Here is a 23,762-nt window from a genome sequence, read left to right on the forward strand (position 1 = left end):
GACGGGAAGAAACAGCAAGTACATCTATGAGAGAAAAAGAATAGAGGAAATAACACAGAGAGCTAAACACCATGTCGTGTCTGTGTGTGTGTGTGGATTGCTCAACTCCCTTTCTGCCCCGGCCTAAACCTGCCTCCATCTCCACCGCAAATGGTATATATCTATCCCACGAGTCCAGATAATAGAATACAAGCTTGACCGTGGCCATTATAGCACTGCTGTATGCCCACATTACAAACAGACACACTTGGGAGATTCTCCATGACATATATACTTAGAGCATCTGACATCCAGCCGGGCATTCACATAAGATCCAACAATACTGATGTACTGTATACATTTGATGGGATATAATGCAAACAGGTGAACGGAAATCCTCACACATGTCTGCTTTGTGTCCTATTGATTGAAATTTACTAGGTAAAAGAAAATAAGGAGACAAATAGCTTCAAACGCAGACATCAACACTTAACATCAGATAAAGAGGACAGGCACATGAATAGGTAAACGCGTGAATGGAAATTGTGATAACAGATATGAGAATAGAAATATAGATTGGGAGATCATATCTTAAACCACTCACTGAAGTGAACTATAAAAAATAAGGAATGACGCATAGTGGAGACTGAGGAGATTCTTGTACCTTTTAAATCCCAGTGAAAATCAAAATTACAATTTTTTCATGAAATATTGCGGCGCTTAATGTAAATAGCTCAATTCTTTTTTTTAAATTAATTTACCCTCATAATATTAAGATCAAATTCAATCTAGTGATAATCTATTTTAAATGACGTAAATTAGACATCTTTGGTGGAGCATCCGTTAACTCCTCCCCTTCAGCTGTCAGTCTGCTGCTAGTTCTTCAAAATGCAACAGCTGTTTTTATACACCAAATCAAAAAATTCAAGCCACACCCACTGTTAAGCTGCTTTGTAACAATGAAAATTGTAAAATGCGCTATATAAATTAAGCGGACTTGACTTAATAGTCAATAGCCTTTTCCTTTGCAACAATCCGAGCATTACATTTTGGACCTGACAATGTGGACAGAATGGCTGGATAATCTTTATTTTTTTTTAGAAATGTATGAATTACAAAATTACAAAAGATTAGATGCTTTCTAATCTAACTGACATGGAATTGAACTCCCAAAATTATTGATTTCACGGGATCTTCAAAGATCAAAGCTAAATGTATGGAGACTCTCTGATGAGGTGATACCTTGCCTACTAGAGGTGAGAACACGAGACACAAGACTGGGTTCATGAGAACGATACGAGATTAGACTTTAGAAATCCTCAATGATGAAATATATAGTGGACAATTGTCTTTTATTCACCTTAAAAACACAAAATGTAGTCATATAAAATCAACATGTTCCTGAAACAAATTTAACTTCTATTATAATGAATTATATTATAAAGTAATAAACAATATGTAAACACTGCAAAATGTTTTGACACAAACTCATCTAATTTAATCTGAGTAATTGCACAAAATGTATGCTTGGTTTTCATAACATCTAATTTAATCTGAGTAATTGCACAAAATGTATGCTTGGTTTTCATAACAGCTTTTGGTAAAGAGCTGTGGTTGTTTTCTCTATATGCGTTTGTAGTTTGTATAGAGGTTTGCCTGTGAATGTATTTGAAATAACGTAATGTGAACTTGAAGTTGCTATACTGTACTTGTGGTACAGTCAGTTGCTGTTCAGCAAAGTGCTGTTGGCAGTGCGAACAGCCATAAACACTAGCACTGCAGACGCAAGAGACGCGTGCGAACGTTGAAACCCAGCACGTATTTAAATAATGGTGGGAAAGTAGCGCCACGGGATGGAAAATCAGGTGTTCTACAGTATGAATGGCCAGCTGGCCACTGTAGCTCACAGCACGCACATACTTTGTGCAGTTAATGGCGTGTTCTGTACAGTAATGAAAACAGGTCGCACCACAACAAAATGTGCAGTTACACAAATTCTCCGGACAGGTTTAATTTAGAGAGCACTACCATTGTCGCGATTTCAAGCCCGGCACTCCATCATGCCAATTGCGCAAGGATATTGTGTTCTCGCGAGATCTGGCTCCACGAGATCTTTTCACAACCCTATTGCCTACACACCACATAGGTCCATTCACGCCAACAAACCGCCCTTAGGTAATCGTATGCTAATGACATGATAATTACATGCTAATGATATGCTAATCCAGACACACTGTTACATATCAGTGGTGTGACAGGATTTTAGTGAGACCCTTCACCAATGTGGAAAGGAGAGACCTCTGTCCCTCTTTGTACACACGTTTGACAATTTTAGGATAACCTCGCAAAAAATTACAAAAACAGATATTATTAATTTCCTTGCTGTCACTAACTCTTTATCTTTCCTTGTCATACATGAAACGCAAATTGTTTGTGCTTTATCAGAAATAAACAGGATAAAACTTTTTGATCTTAAAAGGAACGATATGTTAATGGTGTCGATTACAACAAATAATAACTTCAACCTGTCAATCAATTTGGAAAAACAAACAAAAAAACAAAATCACATTAACGGTAATGTTCCTACAATTAAAAACCATGGGGGAAGGCATTCTGGAGAATTTATATGGAGAAATGCGAAGCTTGAATTTTGGTTAAAGCACTTAAAATAATTATGAGTTGTCAAATGGTTGGATTATTGTTATGAATAAACTTCTAATTATGAATGTAACTAGTGGATCTGATTCACAAATACATACTTGGATCATGAGTTAATAGGATTTTGGTGAAGTCAAAGTTCTATACACCAGTGTTGCATGTTGCTTTTAATTTAGAAACCTAAACTGATCGACACATGAATCATCAATTCATAAATCCGAGTGTGTGTGACACATTATTCAGCAGAAGCCGCAGTGCGTGCACGAGCGTGTGCGGCAAAGGTGTTGGATATTTCTCTGGCACTTGCCATGAAACCTCAACCCATAATAGCCACCATTATCTGCCCGACGTGTGACTGCGTGCATGTGCCCACACTTCTCACACAACACACAGATCCCATTTCAACCCAACAATGCACAAACAACCTTTGGAACAAACCCTGACACGTGTCTGGACGCTCATTAACACACTGTATGACGATTAGAGACTCATAACACGCACAAAAGGGCTACACACTGGCCCTTCTCCAATAACACACACACAAGAACGGATTGCATTACAGCTACAATTATGGTACACATAGGTACAGCTTTACGGCACATGTCTCGGACTACACAGAAAACAAACTCTCTTCTGTCTTCACCTGTTTATTTCAACCTTGCATCTGAAGGTCTCAACATGTACGCAAGCTGCTGTGTTGGGACATTTCATATCATTCTAACTGATGAAAACATTCATCAGTGATGTTCTTTGATGGGACTAAAGAGGACAAAAACGATGACACAAGAAAAAATATGAACAAGCAAATAAAATAAAGACAGGCACATTTTGACGGTATCTCAATCCTGTTGGTGCAATCACAACCATTTTGCAATGACCTTCAAACGGTTGTTGAAAAGTGTAAACGAGATGCTAAGTGCAAAGTGTTTGGCGGACCACATGATGAGAAGATGTTAGCAAGATATGGTGAAGATTCGCTTCACAGAGGGTGGCAACTCCTCTGTACAGAATATATATGCTATGGACGCTTTCAGCCAAATCCCTCTATTAGAACAAGAAATGATCTTTCTACCTGTGGCACAGCTGGTCAATCCCATGAGAATGTGGGAAGAGATTCACAGCATATGTAATAGAGTAAATGTCAAGAAAAGCTACAATTCGTCCAATCTACATGGCACTCAATGGCACATATGAAACCTATTCCAACTCGGATAAATCCTCCATCAGAAACGCTGTGCTTGAAAATGTGGAAGGTCGGTTTTTTAGAACATATATACATTTTATATAACAGAAAAACAAAATTATTCTTGATTGCCACAAAAAGGATTTTTGAGGAGTACTTTTTTGCATTTCGACAGGAATTATAAGATTCTATTTGATGTTTTTGTCAAAAAATTTATTTAGATATTACAAAAATTGGTTCTTCTATGGCATCGCTGAGAAGAACCTTTTAAGCACCTTTATTTTTAAGAGTGTAAATGAGCTTAATATCTAAAACTGCTCAGAATGCAGACAGAACCTTATAATTCCAAGATGACGATTTTGCAAGTTTTCATCAAATTATCAGCATACATATGATTTCCATTCAATATCAAGGTTTTGGAGAACATCAGCTATCCCAAAACTGAAAGGATACAGCAACCACAGCTCAACATATTTGGCCAGTTGATGACAAATCTCACCAGTGACACAATTAAATCCAACTTAAAGAGAATTTAATGTCAATGACATTTAGCACCAGCCTAAGGCGACGGGTAAAACACTGCAGTCAGCCATTTTTGAAGCTCACGGGACTGACGGCAGGCTGGGATGGAGGATTAATTGAAAACGAACGCTGTTCTACAAACGCTCGACAATCTCAGAGCAATCACTCACTGTCACTTCTCACACGAGCTACGATTACGCACAATATGCTTTGTGCTGTAGGCATGTCGCAGATGAGGTGGACGTACAGCTGGAGGTAGATCCCACGATACCGAGCTCACGGTGCGCCAGGGGTTACATTTAACGTGGGCAGACGTAACAAACCTGACCTTCAAACTGAGTCAAAACAGGAGACTGAGTCACGGTGAGGAACTTTGATGGTCAAGACATTTTGTATCCTCACACCTCACTTGGCGACAGGGAGGGGAGGATATAGAAGGGGACATGACTAAGAGGGGAACAGAGCTCAAGCTGGGCCAGGCAGCAGGCGGGCCAGCATGACGCCTTCACCCTCCAATAAACTTCAGCTAAAGGTCAAACAGATGAATAATTCATTAGTCAAGGTACAGCCAAGGCCAATATTGGCCTGTGTCCTAGGCTGGCCATTTTAAAGTGTTTCAGATGGGGTTAAAAGGGGAGAGAATGGCAATGACAGGACCGCTCGATTCGATAGCAACCACGGTGCATAAATTTGATCACATACACGAGAGCCCCAAACTTAATATCACAATAGTTTTATGGTATGCGCTGTATAACTACGCTTTCATTTAAGATGCTTTATAGGCGATGGAAACAATGAAAGGTGCTAAGGTTTCTTAATAAACAGCTGAATTCAAGAGAGATCTGTGGGTCAATGTGGGCATAATGATTGAATTAAAAAAATTGATAATGCACCATGTGGGAGTGAGTGTGTGTGTGTGTGTGTGTGTGTGTGTGTGTGTGTGTGTGTGTAGCTTGTAAAGGGCTTTTGATCAAATATGAAATATTCAAAATCCCAACTGTAATTTGATGAAAGCCAGATATCCTCAAAATGGGAACAGCAGTCAGCACTTTTCACATTCTGCTTATAAAAGACCCTCAGTAAACGGATTTAGAAACGAGGGGGAGAGAGAAACCAGGGGTCTGGGTTAAGGTAATAAAGGCTGCTTAAAATATGCGCTGACCCGTGAGATGAACTGCTGTGTTGCATGGCCAGTCAGTGCGGGTGCAAAGGTTTCGGTCCCGCGCTGTCCTCCAGTGGTCAGGCAGCGCTACTGCAGCAGTGTGGGGGCAGCAGCACAGCAGGCCTCTCCGATCCATGCCCTGTCATTCATAATGGCAACAATTAAGAGCTGTGGGCACTCTTTCTAAAATACATACATTTGCTGAAGCCTTTTCAAAAGTTCAAAAGGACTGATGACTGGTTGAATTGCATTTAGTGGTTGGAGGGGTATCACCGCTGGGTCAGAACAAAAAATACAGTCCTTCAGGTTCAACCACTGAAATCGAATAGCATTATGTCAAGAACATACAGTATTGAGCTTAACATGACACTTTAACAGCCCTTTTCCAAATGGACAGAAAACACCTTTTCAACTAATGGTTGGACAGGCTTTATGAAGGAATTCAAGAGGAAGATATTTTACGATGCCATCACAAAACAAAGATATCACCAAAAAGCTTAATTTAAAGCACCCAAGCAGTCAAGCAGATAACGGGTTTTAGACAGACAAAGGAATACTAAAACAAAGTGATTTAGACCTATGGTTATAGTCTTCTCAGGTTTAAAGACTCTTGCGATAACAGACAACACAAACAAAACAATGATGGTATCGAAAAGGCTAAGGTTAAACTGAATATATGCATGAGGTGTATTCACTTCTAAAAATGCTTACGAACTGAAGAGTCTATTTATGTGTCATGCATATTTCATATAAACAGTTGAATAATAAACAGACAGGACAGAGAAGCAGCATTATTATGCAATGAGAGGATGATACAGCCCAGTAAAACGATGACAAAGCAAAAATTGTATGTCATTAACCATGCAAACAGACATGATATGCTCAGACTGAAAACAAAATCACTTCTGGAGAAGTTAATATGTGTTTCAATTCATACCTAAAGTGACAACATTGTTTACTGGATTTCGTTTAGTACATTTTTATACTTAAACCAAAAATGTTTTCATTTCATTTAGGGATGCTCACACCTTACAACACACCTTGTATTTGATATATATATATATATCCAAAAAAAACCTTTAACATTCTGAAGTTGATAACATGAACAACAATATATTCTACAAATAATAAGAGATCGTTCTTCATCGCAATTAAGCAAAACAATAAGCTTCCCTGCAATAATATGTCCATATAAACATTACATGTCTGCCACAGCAGAAAAATCCAAACGTCCATCACCTCAGGTCAAAAATGAATAACACCGCCCACACTACCTCTTCCTACACAGTCTATCTACTGGCTTCAATGCAAATGTCTTCGACATAAGACACATAAATGCGTACGATGCATTTATCGAACTTTACTTTCACTTACCATCTGGGCTCCACTATATTCTTTGCATTGAGTCAGGAGGCACAGAAAGAACGAGGTTAGTAAGTTTAGAATATATTTAGCTCTATCCTCCAACGGTCTGACTCAAATGTTTTAACGGAGCTATATAAAGATAATGTTGTTATAATTCATTGCTGTTGGAACGTATAGGCTACCATCGGTCTTGACACGATATGAAAAAGTATTGTTACCAGTATTTCTGTTCCACCTCGAAGTTATGATTTTTTTATTGATGGACTTTCTGCTTGTGGAAAATGCAGTGTTCAACAAAAGATGACATTGCAGTCAATTGTTCAGTAAAGCCAGGATATATTCTCACTAAGCTGCTAGGCTTGAGGATATAGTAAAGTGGGGGGCTGGCTGAGGTTCTGCCATATAGATGATCCATTCTAGAGAATGAACATCGAGCGCAGGGGCCCCGGGGCCTACAGGGATTCTGATAAAGCACCTGGACATTTTTATAGACAAACTACTTATTTCTGTCCTCATATCGCTTAGGACGACTGATAACTTTATATTTCTCTAAAGCTGTGCGCTGAAAAGGCTATAAGGGAGAGGACCTTTCAACAGTTTAATTGATCACGGCGAAGCCATGGGGGGCAACTTCAGATAAAGAGGACCAGAGCGTTTTGCAGCACAATGGGAGGAATCTTTTTGGAGGAAACCCAATAAAGACTCAAATATGAGTCATTACTCTGACCCATTGTGGGACATATCTGTACTGTATATCACTTTTTAAAGAACGCTAATTATAGACCTCACTATTAGAATCAAAAGGTTAAAGGGTTGAGTACTTGAGTACAAAAATGACAATTCTGTCATCGTTTACCCACTCTCGAGTTGTTCCAAACCTGTATACATTTCTTTGTTCTGATGAACACAGAGAAAGATATTTGGAAGAACGTTAACCATGTTCAGTTCTGGAACATCATTGACTTCCATAGTAGGACAAATTAAAAGGATAGTCAAAGTTCCCCTTGAACTGTTTGCTTTTCAAAATATCTCATTTTGCGTTCAACGAAAAAATTAAATATTTTCTTCTATGGTAGTGAATGATATCCCAGAGCTGAAAGTTGCTCACATTCTCCCAAATATCTGTCTGTTTGTTCAACAGAACAAAGAAATGTATACAGGTTTGAGGGCGAGTAAATTTTTGGGTGAACTGTCCCAATAAAGCAATTGATTGTTATATACATTACGGATATAGTAAATAGTGCCATTTTGTGTGTGCAGGTGGCGTACTTTATCTACCTGTCTATTTTGGTCCATACCCTTTTCTTTTAAACAATTTCTCAATGTTCTAATTGTCACACCTGTTGATCATTCAAAATTTAATATAAATGAGTCTGTCACATGGCTTTATTACTGTAACCATAACTTAACTAATAGTAACCACAAAAACTATTGCCTCCCTATAAAATCATAGTTTAACCATCGTATTTAAATAAAATTCATACAAACGTTATCACTCTCCCAAAGTCAAGGCTCCTTTCACTATAATTAAGTCATAGATGATTTCCATAATGGACATACATCACATCTATCTCTCATGCACGATAATCAGCATATTGCCAGACGTCCTCGTGCTCTGATTACACGGGAACACAATTTCTTTCACAAATTAAGGATGTAAATTATTCAGAGCTAATAGATTGAGACAGTCTAGGATAACCTCATCACTAAGAAATAGATACATTTTGACTTTGTCTTCAAAATAAAGAAAAATCCTATGAGCTGCCTAAACGTCCAGCATTTATCCACGTGCTCAAAGGTGCTGTCTAGGTAGGGAGCTCGCGGGGCTTTGAGATACTCTCTGTATACATATCGTTACCATTTTCACTCTTGCCTGTGTGCGTGCCATATTTTAGGCGAATTTAATATCTCAGAAAAAATGCAAATGTCATCATCACATCTGCGTCCTATTTTTTCTTAGGTATACAGCGAAATCACAGTGCATTTTGTGTTCTTCAGCTCTCTCCTCCTTCTCGGTCAGTGAAAACAATGGTTAGTGTCAAGCACAACTTGTCTTACCTTGTGAGCGCTCCACGGCAAAATGCAGCAATAGAATCGGCTTGAAAATGATAGTTCCTAGATGCATTCAACGCCTTTTTCCTCGTATTTTCCACTCTTCCAAAAACATATCACCCAGTAAACGAAATAGGCTGCAATGTGAGTCCTCCGACGACTGGTATACGGTAAATCCCCCCCATACTTTAACAATGTGGAGATACGCTTCGAATAAAAGATATCAACCCGACATCGCTGCAAGAGGGCATTTTGCTGGGGCTGAAAATGTGCTTTTAAATGTATGCACGATGAGGACAAACCTGCAGCAGTCGGCAGAGGTAGATCTGCATATGGAAATCAGGATAACCCCGGGTCCAAATGTATTTAACAGCGATGTACTGGTTTTTAATTAGACCGATTACACGTGCAACGCATCGGTTTCATACAGCGTTTTAGTGCATTATTTTGCTTTTATTTCTCGCTGCCAACACGAAGCGATTCTTTTCTAAGATGACGGACATTTCTTATTAGTTAAAGCATAGTGTCAAACGCGTATTCAAAAGAACCAACAGCGTTTTCACAAACACAGGTTTCATAATACGGGTTGTTTTTAAATCGCGGTAACGGTATAGTCTTTTTCACGCCCCTTAGGAACTTCTGGCCAATGAAAGTGTAGGATCGTATGACAGACGCCTTCCTGAGCATGCGCAGTGCAACCACGTCGCCGGAGCGCGGGATTTCATTGATAACATGAGAAGAGGACATACATAGACGCAGGAGTTGACAACACTGGTGAAGTATCATATTCATACTGTTTCGAGTAAACAACTGCAAAGTATGTACTTGTAACAAAATAATACGTTTTGCGTATGTTTGCGGGCCGATCGCTGACAGTTTAGTGCTTTTGGATCTGAAACGCGAGACTTGAACGCACTTAACATTACTGTTTTTAGTTCGTGACTGATCGGTTATTCCTTGCGTTGTTGGATCAAGAAATGTTTAATATATTAGTGGGTTATAATAAGTTATTACCGATTCGAATTCTTGTTTTTTATTGTCTGTACTCCGTGTTTCTCCCAGTGGACGGCCCGTCCCACACCGTTAATATGGAGGGTGAGTTCTCGCAGTCTCTTACCCCGCCAGTGTCCCCCTCTGCTCTGGATCATTACTGTGATTCTGCCCCCAGTCTGCCCTCATGCTTCACCTGTGCATACGAGCCGGGCAGAGAAGAGGCTGGAAGACTCTCCTCACATGGCTACATAAGTAGAGGGGCCCTCAAGAGGTACTTCATTGCTTTAGTGTGCTAAAATAGTCCTATATAATTTGTATAATTGTTTAGTTCTTTTGTAATGGTTTGTGTTAACCTGTCCATTACATTATTCTCCATGCTTCAGGCTTCTGCTAAAGCTCGATCCAGCTCCAGCAGATTTCGAGGGGGACACCGTTGATATTTTCGACTTCCCTTGGGTGACGGAAACAGCGCTGGTTGAATCTACTAAACTTCTGTTTGGCTTGTTGAGGTAGGAGTGCAGGTGTGTTTGTTCTGGAGGAGGGCCACACTGTCTGCTGAAACAGGAAGGGCGCTAATTTGACAATCTGTCTTTCCTCTCAGACAAAATGTGTTAAAGCTGGAGACGCTGGTGCAGTCCAGCTCGCATGATTTTGGTGAGCATCTGGATTCTAAATGCATCGAATGCTTTTTCCATGCCGTCATTTTGTTGTTGTTGTACTTTACTGTGAAGATTCTTGCATGAATGTTGTATAAGTGTCCCATTAAATGCATCAGAATATAGGAAGGGTGTTTGTGTACGAATACCTATATTTTGATATTTTTAGGTCAAGCGAGCAGTCTTCACTATGAGGCAGAAGAACTGAGACAGCAGTGTGTGTTATTCCTCAATTACGTGAAGGTCTTTCTTTATAGGTAAACTCCATGATTTTCGTAATCTCCAAACTATGGTAGTGACGAGGTTTAAATGTATTAAGCATATGCTTTTATCCAAAACGACTTAGAAATAAGAGAGCATTTAACAGTATACAAAGACATGTTATGTGTAATAATGTCAGAGATACTGTAGCCTTCATTATTAATAGTCGGAATGTGTTGTGTTGATTTCCAGGTTTTTGGAGCCTTCACAGTCCTTCGAGGAAGGTCCTGTTCATCCCTATAAAGACCTGGAGTCTCAGCTGCCGTCTGTCCTGGTGGAGGAGCTCTTCAGTATCACGCTGCTTATTGGACGACTCAAAAATCTGCCGGCCAATGTCCAGAGTGCTTTTACGATTCAGCATCAGGGAAAGGTATGACATCATATTTTGTTTCTCTGATACAATATATGTTATTGGTTAATTTCAAATACACATCACAATTATAAGGAATATTTGCAATATATTTAATATCTTGTCCAGCCCTGGTAGCAAAAGACTGTAACAGTGTCACCCTCATTACAGCTCTTTCCTCCATCCTGGCAATTGTTACATCTGCATCTGGACATCCACTGGTCTGTTCTGGAGATCCTGCACCTGTTGGAACAAAGGATGACTGGTATTTTGGATTAGATGAATTTAACATTCTAGATGACGGGAGTTGCCCTGAACCCTCCATCAGACTAACACAATTCTGTTGACTTGGTGGCTCAAACAGGTCAGATAGTTTATGCGCACCAGTTTGTGAATTTGACTGGAGAGACGCTCACAAACATCAGTCTGCTTGAGGATCAAGTCAACAACCTGCTCTGTGATCTCATTGGTTTGGCCATGAACAAATACAATAAGGTACCGGTTTTTGCTTGCATTCATTTGAGTATTCATTAAACAAAGTAAACAAATAAAAATGTCATGCAGTCTTTTGTTTTGTCTTTCTAGGTGAGACCAACAGAGATTTTGAAAACCCATCACTATCACTGCCTCTGCACTAAGGAACTATGGGTTCTTCTCATTCATTTCCTGGAGCACAGGAGTAAAACCCTGCACACTCAAGTCAGTGCACACACACACACACACACACAAACTTTGCTTGCTTTAGATGGCCTGATTATAATTTTCTATCATTTCTGCCAGCCTTTTTGGAGTTATGTAAATACCCTGCTCCAGACTGTTCTGAAGGGGGTGCCTTCCGGAGATCGTGACCCGGGGCTCCCCGGACACTGTAAAGAACCTGAAGGGTTCACTTGGTGGTTGCTTACACACCTGGCCCAGCTTGGGATGCACAACCGGAACGGCGTCATTCAACAGGAGGTAGTTTGACACTAACTAACCAGTTGTACTGTATGTGGTTGCAGCTTTGTAAATGTTATTAATACTATATAATCAAATCGGTTAGGTTTAATATAAAAAGTGTGTTTGTTTGATAAGTCGTCTGTTTGTTGTTCTTTCAGAAGCAACTTGAGGATAATTGGGCTTTTGCGATCGAGCTCCTGAAATCGAGCTGTGATCCAAAGGTGATGATTGGTGGTGGCTGGGTGTAACATAATTGCAGGTTCATTGCTTCTGCCGAATGCTAGCATGTGTCGGGTGTTTATTTGCTTAATGTGCTTGTTTCTCCTCCCATCTGATGTGTACGTTTTAGAACAACTTTGTTAGTAAACCTGTCTCGGTATGTGCACAACATCAATGTGATTGTGTTTCAGAGAGCTACGCAAGAAGAGCAGGTTCGAATGGTCGTCCATTGCTGCCTCAGTCTCAGTTTAATATGGGGCTCGAACGTCAGTGCCGTGACAACGCTCTGGGAATATTACAATAAGAATCTAGTATGTCATTACAGAAAATCTAGTTAGAAATGTAACTTTTATATTCATTACGGAAGCCAAGATGTCTATTCATTTATCTTTTGGCCTTTTATATTAGCGAAAACATCTAGACCGTATATTGTCACACCATTCGATCAATTAAATTTGAGAATTCAACCCTAATACTAATTATTTGTGTTTAACATATTTTTTTTTCTAATTAAATATTGGAGCACAGGCTAAGATTTTAGAGCTGCTCTTTCATTTTACGATATTACTAATGCTTCTCTATCTCTTTCTTTATCTGTATACAGAATGGATCTTTCACCGTGCCCTGGTTAGGTGTGTCGGGGCTGGGCAGCATCAGCAGGACTCCCCTGTGTCTGTTGCAACAGGCCAAGAGCTGCTGTAGCCCTGCGTCTGTCAGCTCCAGCATTCACACACAACTCTACCGCTCCGCCAACTCCTTTCATATGTTCCTGCACATCTTGGCCCTTCACCTGAGTCAGGAACATGCCGGCGGCGCCCCTTGGAGACAGATCAAGGGCAGGTGAGAGTCGTGAGGATGTGTTTCGCAATTGTTTATCGGTTCTCAGTTTGAAACCATAGACACGTGCCTTTTTCAGAAACTACCAAAAACACAGGCGTATCAGAAACGCACAGATCCATTGTCAATCTGGTTCAGCTCAGCAGCGTGCCAGAGAACAGCTGAAACGGACACAATCCGGATAATGCATTTTTCCATCTGGACCAGGCTCAGCTGCGCGGCAGGCACGAAGGCTAATTAGCTAACTAGCATATTGGTTAATTCACCTTAACGCAGGCGTTCGGGCTTCCAGCGATGACGTGAGGGGGCTAACTTGGCTGGCTTCGAGACCACCTCCCCCTCTGCGACAACACACACGAATACACACACAGGGAGGTGTGGGCTGCGTTGATGGTGCTCCGGCTTGGTGGGAGGCAAGGCGCGCGGCGCATTAATGAGATCGGCAGGGAGTGCGTTCAAGCTCGTACTCCGAGAATGAGCAGCATCTGCTTGTGGCAGGCGAAAAAAAGCTGTCCGTGATAAACAAACAAACAAGCGACAGACAGGCGAAAAAATGTAAACAATATCTAGACAGACTTCCGCTAGTCTTTGGCTCATTCTCTACCTCATATCAATGTCCGAGAGAGTGTGCCACACCATTTTCTATCTGTGGCCGGACTCCCCGCAGGCCTGCATGATGTGTTTTTGTCCAAACATTAGATGAATGCTCAAAGGACTGTGTGTTGTGCAGTATGTTTGTTATGAAACCTGCAGGATTCTGTTTGGGACCACCAAACAGTCAACAGTAGAAAGTGGGGGAGCGGAGGGGGTCAATATTGATTTCTCCTCCTGCGCTGCAGCAAATTGAGCCGCACACGACAGTGCTGCTACCACTGTGTGCTTGAGTGTTTCTGACATTTAACATGGTCTTTTAAAGGCATTTCACTGTGGTGCCCGGAGGATCAAACAACACTCGCGCACATACGAGCAAACAAACTTGCACACGCTGCTCACAGGCACGCAGCTCTCTGGGAAGACATACCGTCTGGAGCTTTCTGTGTTAGGTGAGCGTCGAGTTGAGTACTTGGGTTAAAGTGGATGTGTCATTTGATCCTAATAGGCCCCAACACTTGTTTCACTGCTTATTAAAGGGACGGTGGCATTTGCGTGGTGGTTTATAAAAATATCGCTTTAATGGATTAAATATTGATCAGTCTTGTGGCAAAACTTTTATGTGTTGTTGATTGTCGACTTAACGGGGAATACACAGTGCAATGTGTATTTCATGATTGAGTACAATGAGGTCTAAAAGACTTAAAGGTCCAGTGTTTAATTTTGGGATGATCTATTGATAGAAATGCAATATAATATACATAGCTATGTCTTTAGAGGTGCATAAAGAGCGTACACAAGGAAGTGTTACGTTTTCATTAACTTAGAATTAGCTATTTCTATCTACATAGACCGCGGATCCCCTTGCATGTAATTCGGCATGTTCTGTCAGCCGTCTTGGTGTTTCGAAAAGGACAATTTGCAACCTTGCTTACTGAATGGACCTTTGAAGGCACGGTTCACCCAGTCTTCATTTACTCACCCTCAAATTGTTCTAAATCTGTATAAACTTCTTTGTTCCGATGAACAAAAAATAATTGTGACCAAACAACATTAGGATGTATGGAAAACCCCTGAGGCGTTTCTCGCAATCTATCTTTTGTGGTCTACAGAAGAATGAGTCATGTACAGATTACAAATAATACGCGGATTAATAAATGAGAGAATCTGTATTTTTGGTTGAACTATCCCTTTATGAGAATAACACTACAGTCCATACTACAGCTATATCAAATTACAGTAGGTGGAAACATCTTCAAAAAGATGTGAAAAAAAAGTATATTCTTGATATTAGGTTCAAAACACATTTGTGACATTGATCATGTTAACATTTTGTAGAAAAATCTGATTTCCATTTAAAGAAAATTTGGAACATTCTCAAATCATGCTGGGATAACATGGATCATTAAGTTGCACAAAATTGTGTCCGTGCCAGCTCAAGTGCATGCTGTCATTAAAGCAAAAAGAACATAGCAAATATGAAGAAATTCATATTAATTTTCCAGTCAGCTTTGACAAAAATTGCTATGCAGAAATAACATTTGTATGAAAAATAATGAATTAAATTAAAGAATGCAAAATAGCAAGTGGGAACTTTAGAGAGTTGTGTTGTTGTTGTTCTTTTCACAGTATGACCGTATCTCGCCTTTCTTCTCCTTAGACTCTACTCAAAGTTCCACCAGCGGCGGATGACGGAGCTTTCTGAAACGGGCCTGCTGCACTTCCTGCTCCTCTTCCTGGTCCTGGCGCAGTGTGCGGAGCTTGAGGACGTGGCCAGCCGAGCGTGTGACTTGCTTGCCATGCTGCCTGCTGATTCCACACCCCCAGCCATGCGCTCCCTGCAGTGGAGAGGCCAGCTGGCTCTTGTGCTGCTGTATTTGGAGAAAGGATTAGATGTTGGCGCGTTGGCGGAGCAGTTGGCTGCCTACTTCAGCCAAACGGCCCGCGAGTTCTACCTGAAGACCACCGAGCCTTCTCGCAAGCTTGCTCTCTGGGTACCACTTAGCTCGTACCTGGAGGGGGTGAGCGAGGTGTTTGAAACCAGCCCTAGTCTTATGCTTTCAGAGGAGAGGCTTTTAAACGAAGGCTTTGGACTGTTGCTGCCTGCCTGCCGCCAGTCTGAGCTCAGCTCTGCTTTGGGCTTTCTGCAGACCGTGTTAGCGCAGTTACGGTTAGAGTGCGCACACACACCTTCACTTCACGGATATATAAACAAACACACAGGGGCCCCCCAGTGATCTTGGATGCTTATAGATATGGCACCCTGACCCTTGCGCAGCTCAAATTTCTCCCTGCATCCTTTGTAAGTTAACAAAAACTTGATTGTGTAGTAGTTACTGCAAAGCATGGAGATAAGCTTATCCATTGTGTCCAGAGCCCCCATCAGGCCCCCCCGTCCATCTCTCGGGGCCCCCGGCACTCGGGTCAGCCCGTACAGGTGCTGGACGAAAGCTGTGTTGAGTTTCGGCCCAAGGGTCTGGTGCTGGCTGGAGACCACTGAGGGTAGGGGTAGCATGAGGTAAGAGTTCAGGGAAGGGACATTGGTGTGCCTTACTTCACTAGCCTGGTCCAATCGTGTAAGGTGTCTGACTTTGTGTGTGCATAGCAGCTGAGAAAGACTGTTACCGGTGACACCCTTGTATCAAACAATAAATGTGCACACACATGGTCCACCAAGGTAGAGAAACCACTTCTTGGGTGTCCACTCCTCTCATTTTACCTTTCTTACTCTGAATCACTTTAATTACCACAATTCCTGGCCAGAATGTCGAGGTTGGAGGCCGCTCATTTGCACTTTAATGGGCTGTAAACCTAGGTGAGCGAGCATCCCGAACAAGCTAACGTTGCAGCCAAAATCGTGCTGACCCAGTTTAAAGAGACGGGGTGCTTGCAGACGGGTCCACACAAATTTCTTCTAATTTGTCCTCAGTTTTGTTGTATGGCATATTAATGCGTTTCCACAGACATAATTAATGCATTATTATGTGGGCCCGTAAATTGAACCCTGGCTTCATTACGGCTGTTAGGCTGAAGGTGGCGGATGCAAGCTTTGCGAGAATTAGCCAGATCGCGGCTACAGGGCGATGTAAGGCAGACTGTAACTGACGGATGATTCACGCAGATAACACCGGCCAATCTCCAGTCACGCTCTAATTCGCCTCATTGCATTCCCAGCCATGATCCTGGATGTGTGTGTGTGGGAGGCGGGATCGCAGTGGTGACCCCGGCAGCATGATGGCACCTCACCGAGCAACTAATCGAGTTCTCGCCAATCGATTAATCGGTTCCTGCCTGCAGCGCTTTTGCTGTGTGACCTGTTTGCCTGCAGGGCAACAGAAAGCGTGTTGACAGGCCCTAGAAGGAGGTGGTGGGCATTATTATGTCTCTGTTTATAATTTTCAGGGTAGTATGGGGTTTTGACAAGCCATTTAAGTAGTATGTTTGGCAGGACACTGTTAGAAAAAAGGAGATTAATAGGAAAAGCTTACTCGGAAATCAAACTTCTCTGCTATTTTTTCTGAAATAGCATACATAACTATATTTTCAGATGTGTATTAAGACATTACATAATGAAGCTTTTTTACCTTAGGAATTAGCTATTTATATCTACATACACCACGCTTGCATGGAATTCGCCATGTTGTTTATACAGTAGTCCTAAAGTCCCAGAGCGCGTTTCATAAATAGGTTATCTCCTTCGGCAAAGAAGCAAAAACGTGACAACATTTTAGTTTTGTGTCAGCCACCGCAGTGCTTCGAAAGGGGGGGAGGAGTGAGTAGTTGGTTTCAATACACAACCTTACCACTAGATGCCGCTAGATTTCATACACTGGACCTTTTAAGGGCGGCATGTGTTCTTGTGAAGACTAAATGTTTATAAATGAGCTGAAGAGTAAAATAAGAGCTGAGCAGTGATTTGTCTTTAACTCTTATTAACTATATTGCATTGTAAACTACACTTAGCTGGGATTAATTTAACTCTTTAATTTAATATTTAGATCACTTGTACTACATTAATTGCATGGACATTTCCCCTGGAGCAGAAAGGAATCTCTCACTGATAAGAATTAATTTTTTTCAGTTCACGGGTTACACTTGCGTTCGATCCTCAGGAAGACAAAACCTTGAATGCACTGCAAGTTGCTTTGAATGAGAGCATCTGCTAGTCCCTAAATGTAATGTCTTTACTATTGAAAAAGTAGTTTGAGATTTAACATGTCAGAGAAATTTAAATAAGTCTTTTAAGTCTTCTTTTGCTCCCTGAACTCTCTGTAAGTCACTTTAGATAAAAGCGTCTGCTAAATGACTAAATGTTAATGTACTCTTATCCACCCTGGCACAACCATATATAACCAATTTGCTGTTTTGTGTCAGATGGTGTTCTTACGATGCTTATCTGAGTGTGTGATTCCATGTGTCAAGTTACACCAGGGTGCATGGTGTGATTGTGTAAATCCGCGTGTATGTTCCATTGGTGTGTGTTTAAAATCTGTACTGCGGTCCGGGGAGAGATTAAACCAGTGTTCAGACGGTATGGCTTGTGTACGTACGTTGTGTGTGTGTAAAACGCTGCAGCGAGGGGATTAAGTGGGGTCTCTGACAACGTCTCATACAATGAGGGTTGATGGGTGTGAAAGGCCCATTCCGCAGCGGTAACGAAGCTAATGAATTCACTCTCTAATCGATTGTCTCAGCTCTCCGTGGATTAGACGAAACCTTGCTGGAAGGTGCAAGCGAGGGCGCGTGTGCACGCGACGCTCGCCTCAGCGTTCTCACTTTCATCGCTGAGAATGATGGGACAGGAGGATCATCTCCAGTCTAAATGAGATTACAGCCCTTTCAGCTGCTTATCTGCGCTAATGCCAGCCGCTGCGGAGCTAGACTCACGATCTCAGCCCCAACCATACAGCAGCGCCAGGCCGCTGAGGAACCCGCTTGCCCCAGACCAACAGGCATGGTCTAATCCCTCTGTCCAGAGAGATGAAGAGAATTCACAGAAAAAGAGAGGCCAGCGGGCTGGAGATAATATACAGATGGGGTGGTATGATTTTAACAGAAGAAAAGGAAATGGGAAGATCAACCTGGAAGGAATAAAACAGAACCTTTTAAAAGAAAAGGGATGATATTTGAAATCACCTGACGTAAAATATAAAGGGGCAGTGCACCAAAAAATTTAAAGTCTGTCATCACGTACTCGCCATAGAGTTGTTTCAAATCTATATAAATGTAGTTGTTCTGATGAACACAGAGAAAGATATTTGGAAGAATTCTTGTAACCAAACAGTTCAGGGCCACCATTGATAACCATAGTAGGATAAATTACATTGATAGTCAAAAGTGCATCGGAACTACTTGCCTACATTCTTTAAAATATCTTCTTTTGTGTTCAACTGAACATCAAAATTCATAAAGCTATCTTTCGACTATGGAAACGTGTTTTATATTGCAATTCGGTCAATAGTTCCTTTCTTTAAAGAATGATCTCACATTTCTATGCGCCTTTTGTGAGAATGAGGTTGTAACTACTGCTGAGTACAATGATTTTGTAACTGACATAAGTGCACTGAAAACAAGCAACAAAAGTGACGAGCTTAAGGTTTGCCTTTAATCTCTTCCTCCGTTTCTTTTTTATAGGAGAGTTCAACAGCGCTGCAACCAGCCGCCTCACACCACCACAGAATCTCCCGGTTGGGCTCCACTCCCCAGCGTGGCTAAAGAGCGCCACCAAGCGGTGGCGTTGACACTGTGGTCTCACTTCTTCCCTTTTCTGTGCAGCATGAGGCTCTCCCAGACCCCCCCTCCACAGCTTGCGGACGCCGCAGCAGGTCAGGGAAATGGAGAAAATGAACTCTTGTTCTCTCGGGAACTCTCTTTGCATCGCTGCTTTTTCTTTGTGGGCTCTGCTCTAAAAGAGCTGAATAGAGGCGGATTGCGCGCATGTGCAGCTGTTCGGCTGCACACAGCCGGAAAAATTCACAAAAAAACCCTCAATTTTGTCACTGATATTTTTCAATAAGGACATTGCCTAATTTTCTTATTCTCACACAGTCCCACTTTATTGTTAAAATTACAATGCTTTTCAAGGACAGGATGTGTGGACAAAATGTAGTAGTAGCACAGCTACGGCTAACAACACCAAGATTATGATTCTTACGGAATGCACTGTGAAATGTTAAAAGTGTCTGTCAAATGCAAAAATGTACATTTTTGTTTTTAGGCTTCACACTGTTGGCATTAGACATGCCTGGCTCCGCCCCTCAAAAGCTCCAGCCCCACCCCATCCAGTCCATAATGCATAGCTTCGGCTGGGATGAAATGCTCCACCCCTTGCTGGTTACCCACTATCTAAATCACCTGCTTCAAAATGGGTGAGCATCTACTAACCCTTGTATGGTTTGTCATTTTTGGCTTGGTTTTTCCTGGACTTAGTTCTGTTTTTCCACAGAGAGCTGGTCAGTTGGGTCAGTTCCGGACCAGGCTCAGGTTCAGCCCAGGCTTTGTGTGTGCGTGCCTGGATCCGCTGTGTTCTACAACAATACCTCCATAAAAGCCAAGATGCCCCAGACTCAAGAGCAGGTAATTGGCCGGTTGCTGGTTTATTCACCACAGGAAACAAGCCGAGTGTTCTTGACCTAAGGCACTAATATTGAAGGATAGTTCCCCAAATATGAACATTTACGAAAAATGCCACATCCCTCAATTTAAATTGAGCTTGACCACACCTTGATAAAATGAAATGGGTTTGCCCTTTCATTTTTATGTGAACTACTCTTTGTTGCGCACACTTCAGAATTAGTTTTTTACATTTTGGTTAGATCAAACCGAGCAGCTGTGGTGTTTCTATGTACAGGAAGAAATCTGGACGAACAGCTGGCTGAGTTAACTAGACAGGTATTCCGGCTTCCAGAAGTTGAATCTGTGCTCCAGAAAGCGGGCCTGCATTCTGCTGCTGTCAGAGAACCTAAGCCTGCATTAGCTTTGTTCATCAAGGTAAGCACACTTCAACACACTTTATTCTTGAAGATCAAATATGTAATCCGTATTGAATTTTTAGATCTGTTTGATTGTGGTTAACCAGGCTGTAGGCCGATCGTACTGTGAGCTCCAGGTTCTCGCAGAGCGCTCTTCAATGGTGTCACGAGCCCTGGAGTATGTTGGAGACATTCTCAAATACATCAAGCCTTATCTTCTGAACAAGAGCCGAGAGGGTCTACAGCTTTCCTATTGGGTTGTCGGTCAGTGCCATTGAACATGTGCCAATGTCCAGTCACTTGACACTTTTTACAATCTTTTACATGCGAAAGGATTCTTAACTTTAGAGTGTTGATTTATAATAAGAGAGGTTTTTCCTAGGCTTCTTGGTCAAGCACTGGAGCCACCTGTTGGCCACCACGAAAGCTCAACAGCTGCTGTTCCGCATTGTAGATGTGCTGCTACTGCCCCACGCTCTCCTCCAACAGGACAGTGGTGCACACACTCAAATGTTGTCGGCCCTCAAAGACAGTCTGCCTTTCTTCCTGCAGGTGAGATAACACCCACAAAGAGTCTGTGCAAACCTAACATATTTCCTCAATGCGGATAGATTTGTATCAAGTGACCAAGATCATCTTTGTGCTTTCAGGGTTTGTCAGTGGCTGTAGGCGTTTCCCAGTCTCAGGGGGCGTATGTTAAGCAGCAACTACACAGTGTAATCAACCAATATCTGAGCCGCTTCCTCCCAGCCACACCCTCTATTGGGTTGGTGGTCAATCATCCCGTCCTGCTGGCGGCATGCGAATCAAACATCACCCCTCAGGGGGAAAGACTGAGGAGAAGCATTCTGCATGTGCTGAGGTATTGTTCTTTCCTATATATATTTTTTTTTTTTATGGAATTATACCTCTGCATAATAGCAATAAAAAATTGTATAGGATTTGGTAGATAAAGATGTTCAGTAGTAAGCATCAGTTCTAGAATGAATTTTCCATCTCTGCAGAGATAACTTCCTCCAGTTTAAAGGCCACGCCCCTCCGCCTCGATTGGCTGCCGTTTTGTCTTTCCTGTTGGAGCTCTTGAAAAGAAACAATGACACAGACCCCTCTTTACTCGCTACACCCCTCCCTTTGGTTCTGCGCTGTCTAATGCTGGTCAACGAACCACAGGGTAGGCACGAACATGACGTATAATCCACTTGTTTTGTTTTGGGTTGTTTACATTGACAGGATAGTCAACAAGAAATGGTGGGGAGACGAGGTGGAATGGGACTGAGGAAAAAACTCACTCAATCCAGATTCTGAGTGTGGAGAAAATGTGTCTTTTCCTATTTACTTTAAATTGTCATAAAATATATTCTATCATAGCAAGTTAAGTTTTCGACTGGAAATTGAAACGTTTATGCATTTTGACAGTTATGTTGTTTGTATAAGAATTACATCTCTGTTAATGTTTCTTTCAGTCAAGAGACTGAGTACAGAGGTTACACAGCTTATTGTGGTGAGATGCACCGCTTCGGCTGGAGAGCAGCCGTGCGAACACACCATTACTATACTACGGTAAGTTACCTCCGCACTACTTTAAAAACTGTACTTACTCAACCAGCGCAACCTAGTGACTGACTGTGTGCGTTTTCCTCTTTCCCAGGGCCTTTGTGGAAGAGAATGAGGGTGTATATGACCAGCAAGTGTATAATGTTCTGGAGGTCGTGGCCGTTTTTCACCCCTCCACAGTGACTGCTCTTATTCCCTTTCTGTCACTGAGCCTTAGAAAGACAGAGAGCAAGAGAGGTCTGGGAAAAAACTCCTCTCTCAGGTACAGCAACCGTAGCCACACATGTCCGCTTAGAGCTCAAAAGAAACAGAAGAATAAACGACGCTGAATGCTGGTTTGTTTCTTTAAAGAACAGATACATGAAGAGTGTCATTTTACTTCTTAATTTAAATGCACAACCCTTATTTTAAAACAAATACTGTTCTCTTATTTAAAGTGCCCATGCATTTATTAGCATAGTTTTAATACAAATACAATGGTTGTATAAAACCATGGTTAAAGGAACAGTTAAGTGACTCACCCTCAAGTCTAAATCTGTATAAACTTTGGAACAACATTACAAAAAGTGATTTATCAAATTTATATCTGTTTTAGGAACAGCTATAAAAAGCTGTTGGCCCAGCTTGGAGACAGTGGCCAGGCTGAGATGATCAGTTTAGAGGAAGACTGATTTTACATCCAGAGCGACTCCAATTCCTGCATTATCTCTCAAACCTCCACTGTAAATGATGTACATGATGTGTAGAGTAGCCAGTGTATCTGTGTATTTTGTGCATTAAACTTGTAACATTAAGTTCCCATCTGTTCTTTGATTTACATTACTTGAGATGTGTTGTCAAATCATTTTAACACTGTGGTCAATGACTAACCTACACAAGACCCATCTGACCAGAGGCTAAAGTGTGCTATAATATGACCTTGCCTCCTAGTTGTCGTTTTCCTATGCCACATTATCTATATGAATTTCTGGCTTCACACTTTTCTCAACCAACTAGCAATCAAAACAGGCCATGAAACCACAAATATGACACCAATGACCCCCGCGTTCACCCACTACCACCAAACCTTTCCTTTAACTATTCATACTGTTTGCAATCTCCATGCAATTCTGGCCACAAATTGCCTAGAGCCTCTCATCACTCCTACCCTTCCGTCTCTCCCTCTTCTCCATCCCAATCATTCCTTTCATTTCCATCTGCAGCTCAACCCCCCACGCCCCCCCCCCACCTCCATCTCAGCTCTGGTTTCACTTTTTACGCTTGCACCTCGCCCGCAGTGTGGCACAGGCATCACACTTCATTAGAGCAGAGCCATCAAATGAGCCGCGCCGTCGCTTTCACCTCGCTTTCCGTCATGTCACTTGTTCATTCTCAGAGCTAATCAGCAGTCAATTTCAGTGCAACTATTCTATACGGTTATACATACCATATGAGGTAAGTACATGTAAACAGAATAATTGTCATTGCATAT

At 41.7% G+C, this 23,762-nt stretch overlaps 1 protein-coding gene across 2 annotated transcripts; it reads left to right on the forward strand.

Annotated features, from left to right (window-relative positions):
* The first annotated feature begins 9,314 nt into the window (after positions 1–9,314).
* On the forward strand, positions 9,315–23,091 carry mms22l (MMS22-like, DNA repair protein). Of its 2 annotated transcripts, none has more exons than XM_079470316.1 (25): positions 9,315–9,695; positions 9,984–10,185; positions 10,298–10,423; positions 10,516–10,568; positions 10,740–10,827; positions 11,024–11,201; positions 11,352–11,445; positions 11,545–11,675; positions 11,766–11,879; positions 11,961–12,137; positions 12,278–12,340; positions 12,530–12,649; positions 12,943–13,178; positions 15,427–15,936; positions 19,401–19,591; positions 19,984–20,134; positions 20,212–20,342; positions 20,617–20,756; positions 20,845–21,001; positions 21,120–21,289; positions 21,388–21,599; positions 21,742–21,908; positions 22,201–22,297; positions 22,386–22,553; positions 22,887–23,091. In XM_079470316.1, the coding sequence occupies exons 2-25, from the start codon at positions 10,010–10,012 to the stop codon at positions 22,960–22,962; spliced, it is 3,726 nt and encodes a 1,241-aa protein (XP_079326442.1). In that variant the 5' UTR covers positions 9,315–9,695; positions 9,984–10,009; the 3' UTR covers positions 22,963–23,091. The 2 variants fall into 2 exon arrangements, with proteins under 2 accessions (XP_079326442.1, XP_079326441.1); XM_079470315.1 differs by having other exon boundaries at positions 9,683–9,738.
* The last annotated feature ends 671 nt before the right edge of the window (positions 23,092–23,762 follow it).

Source organism: Barbatula barbatula (genome assembly GCF_947034865.1).
Source record: "Barbatula barbatula genome assembly, chromosome: 12".
In the NCBI taxonomy this organism is placed as follows: domain Eukaryota; kingdom Metazoa; phylum Chordata; class Actinopteri; order Cypriniformes; family Nemacheilidae; genus Barbatula; species Barbatula barbatula.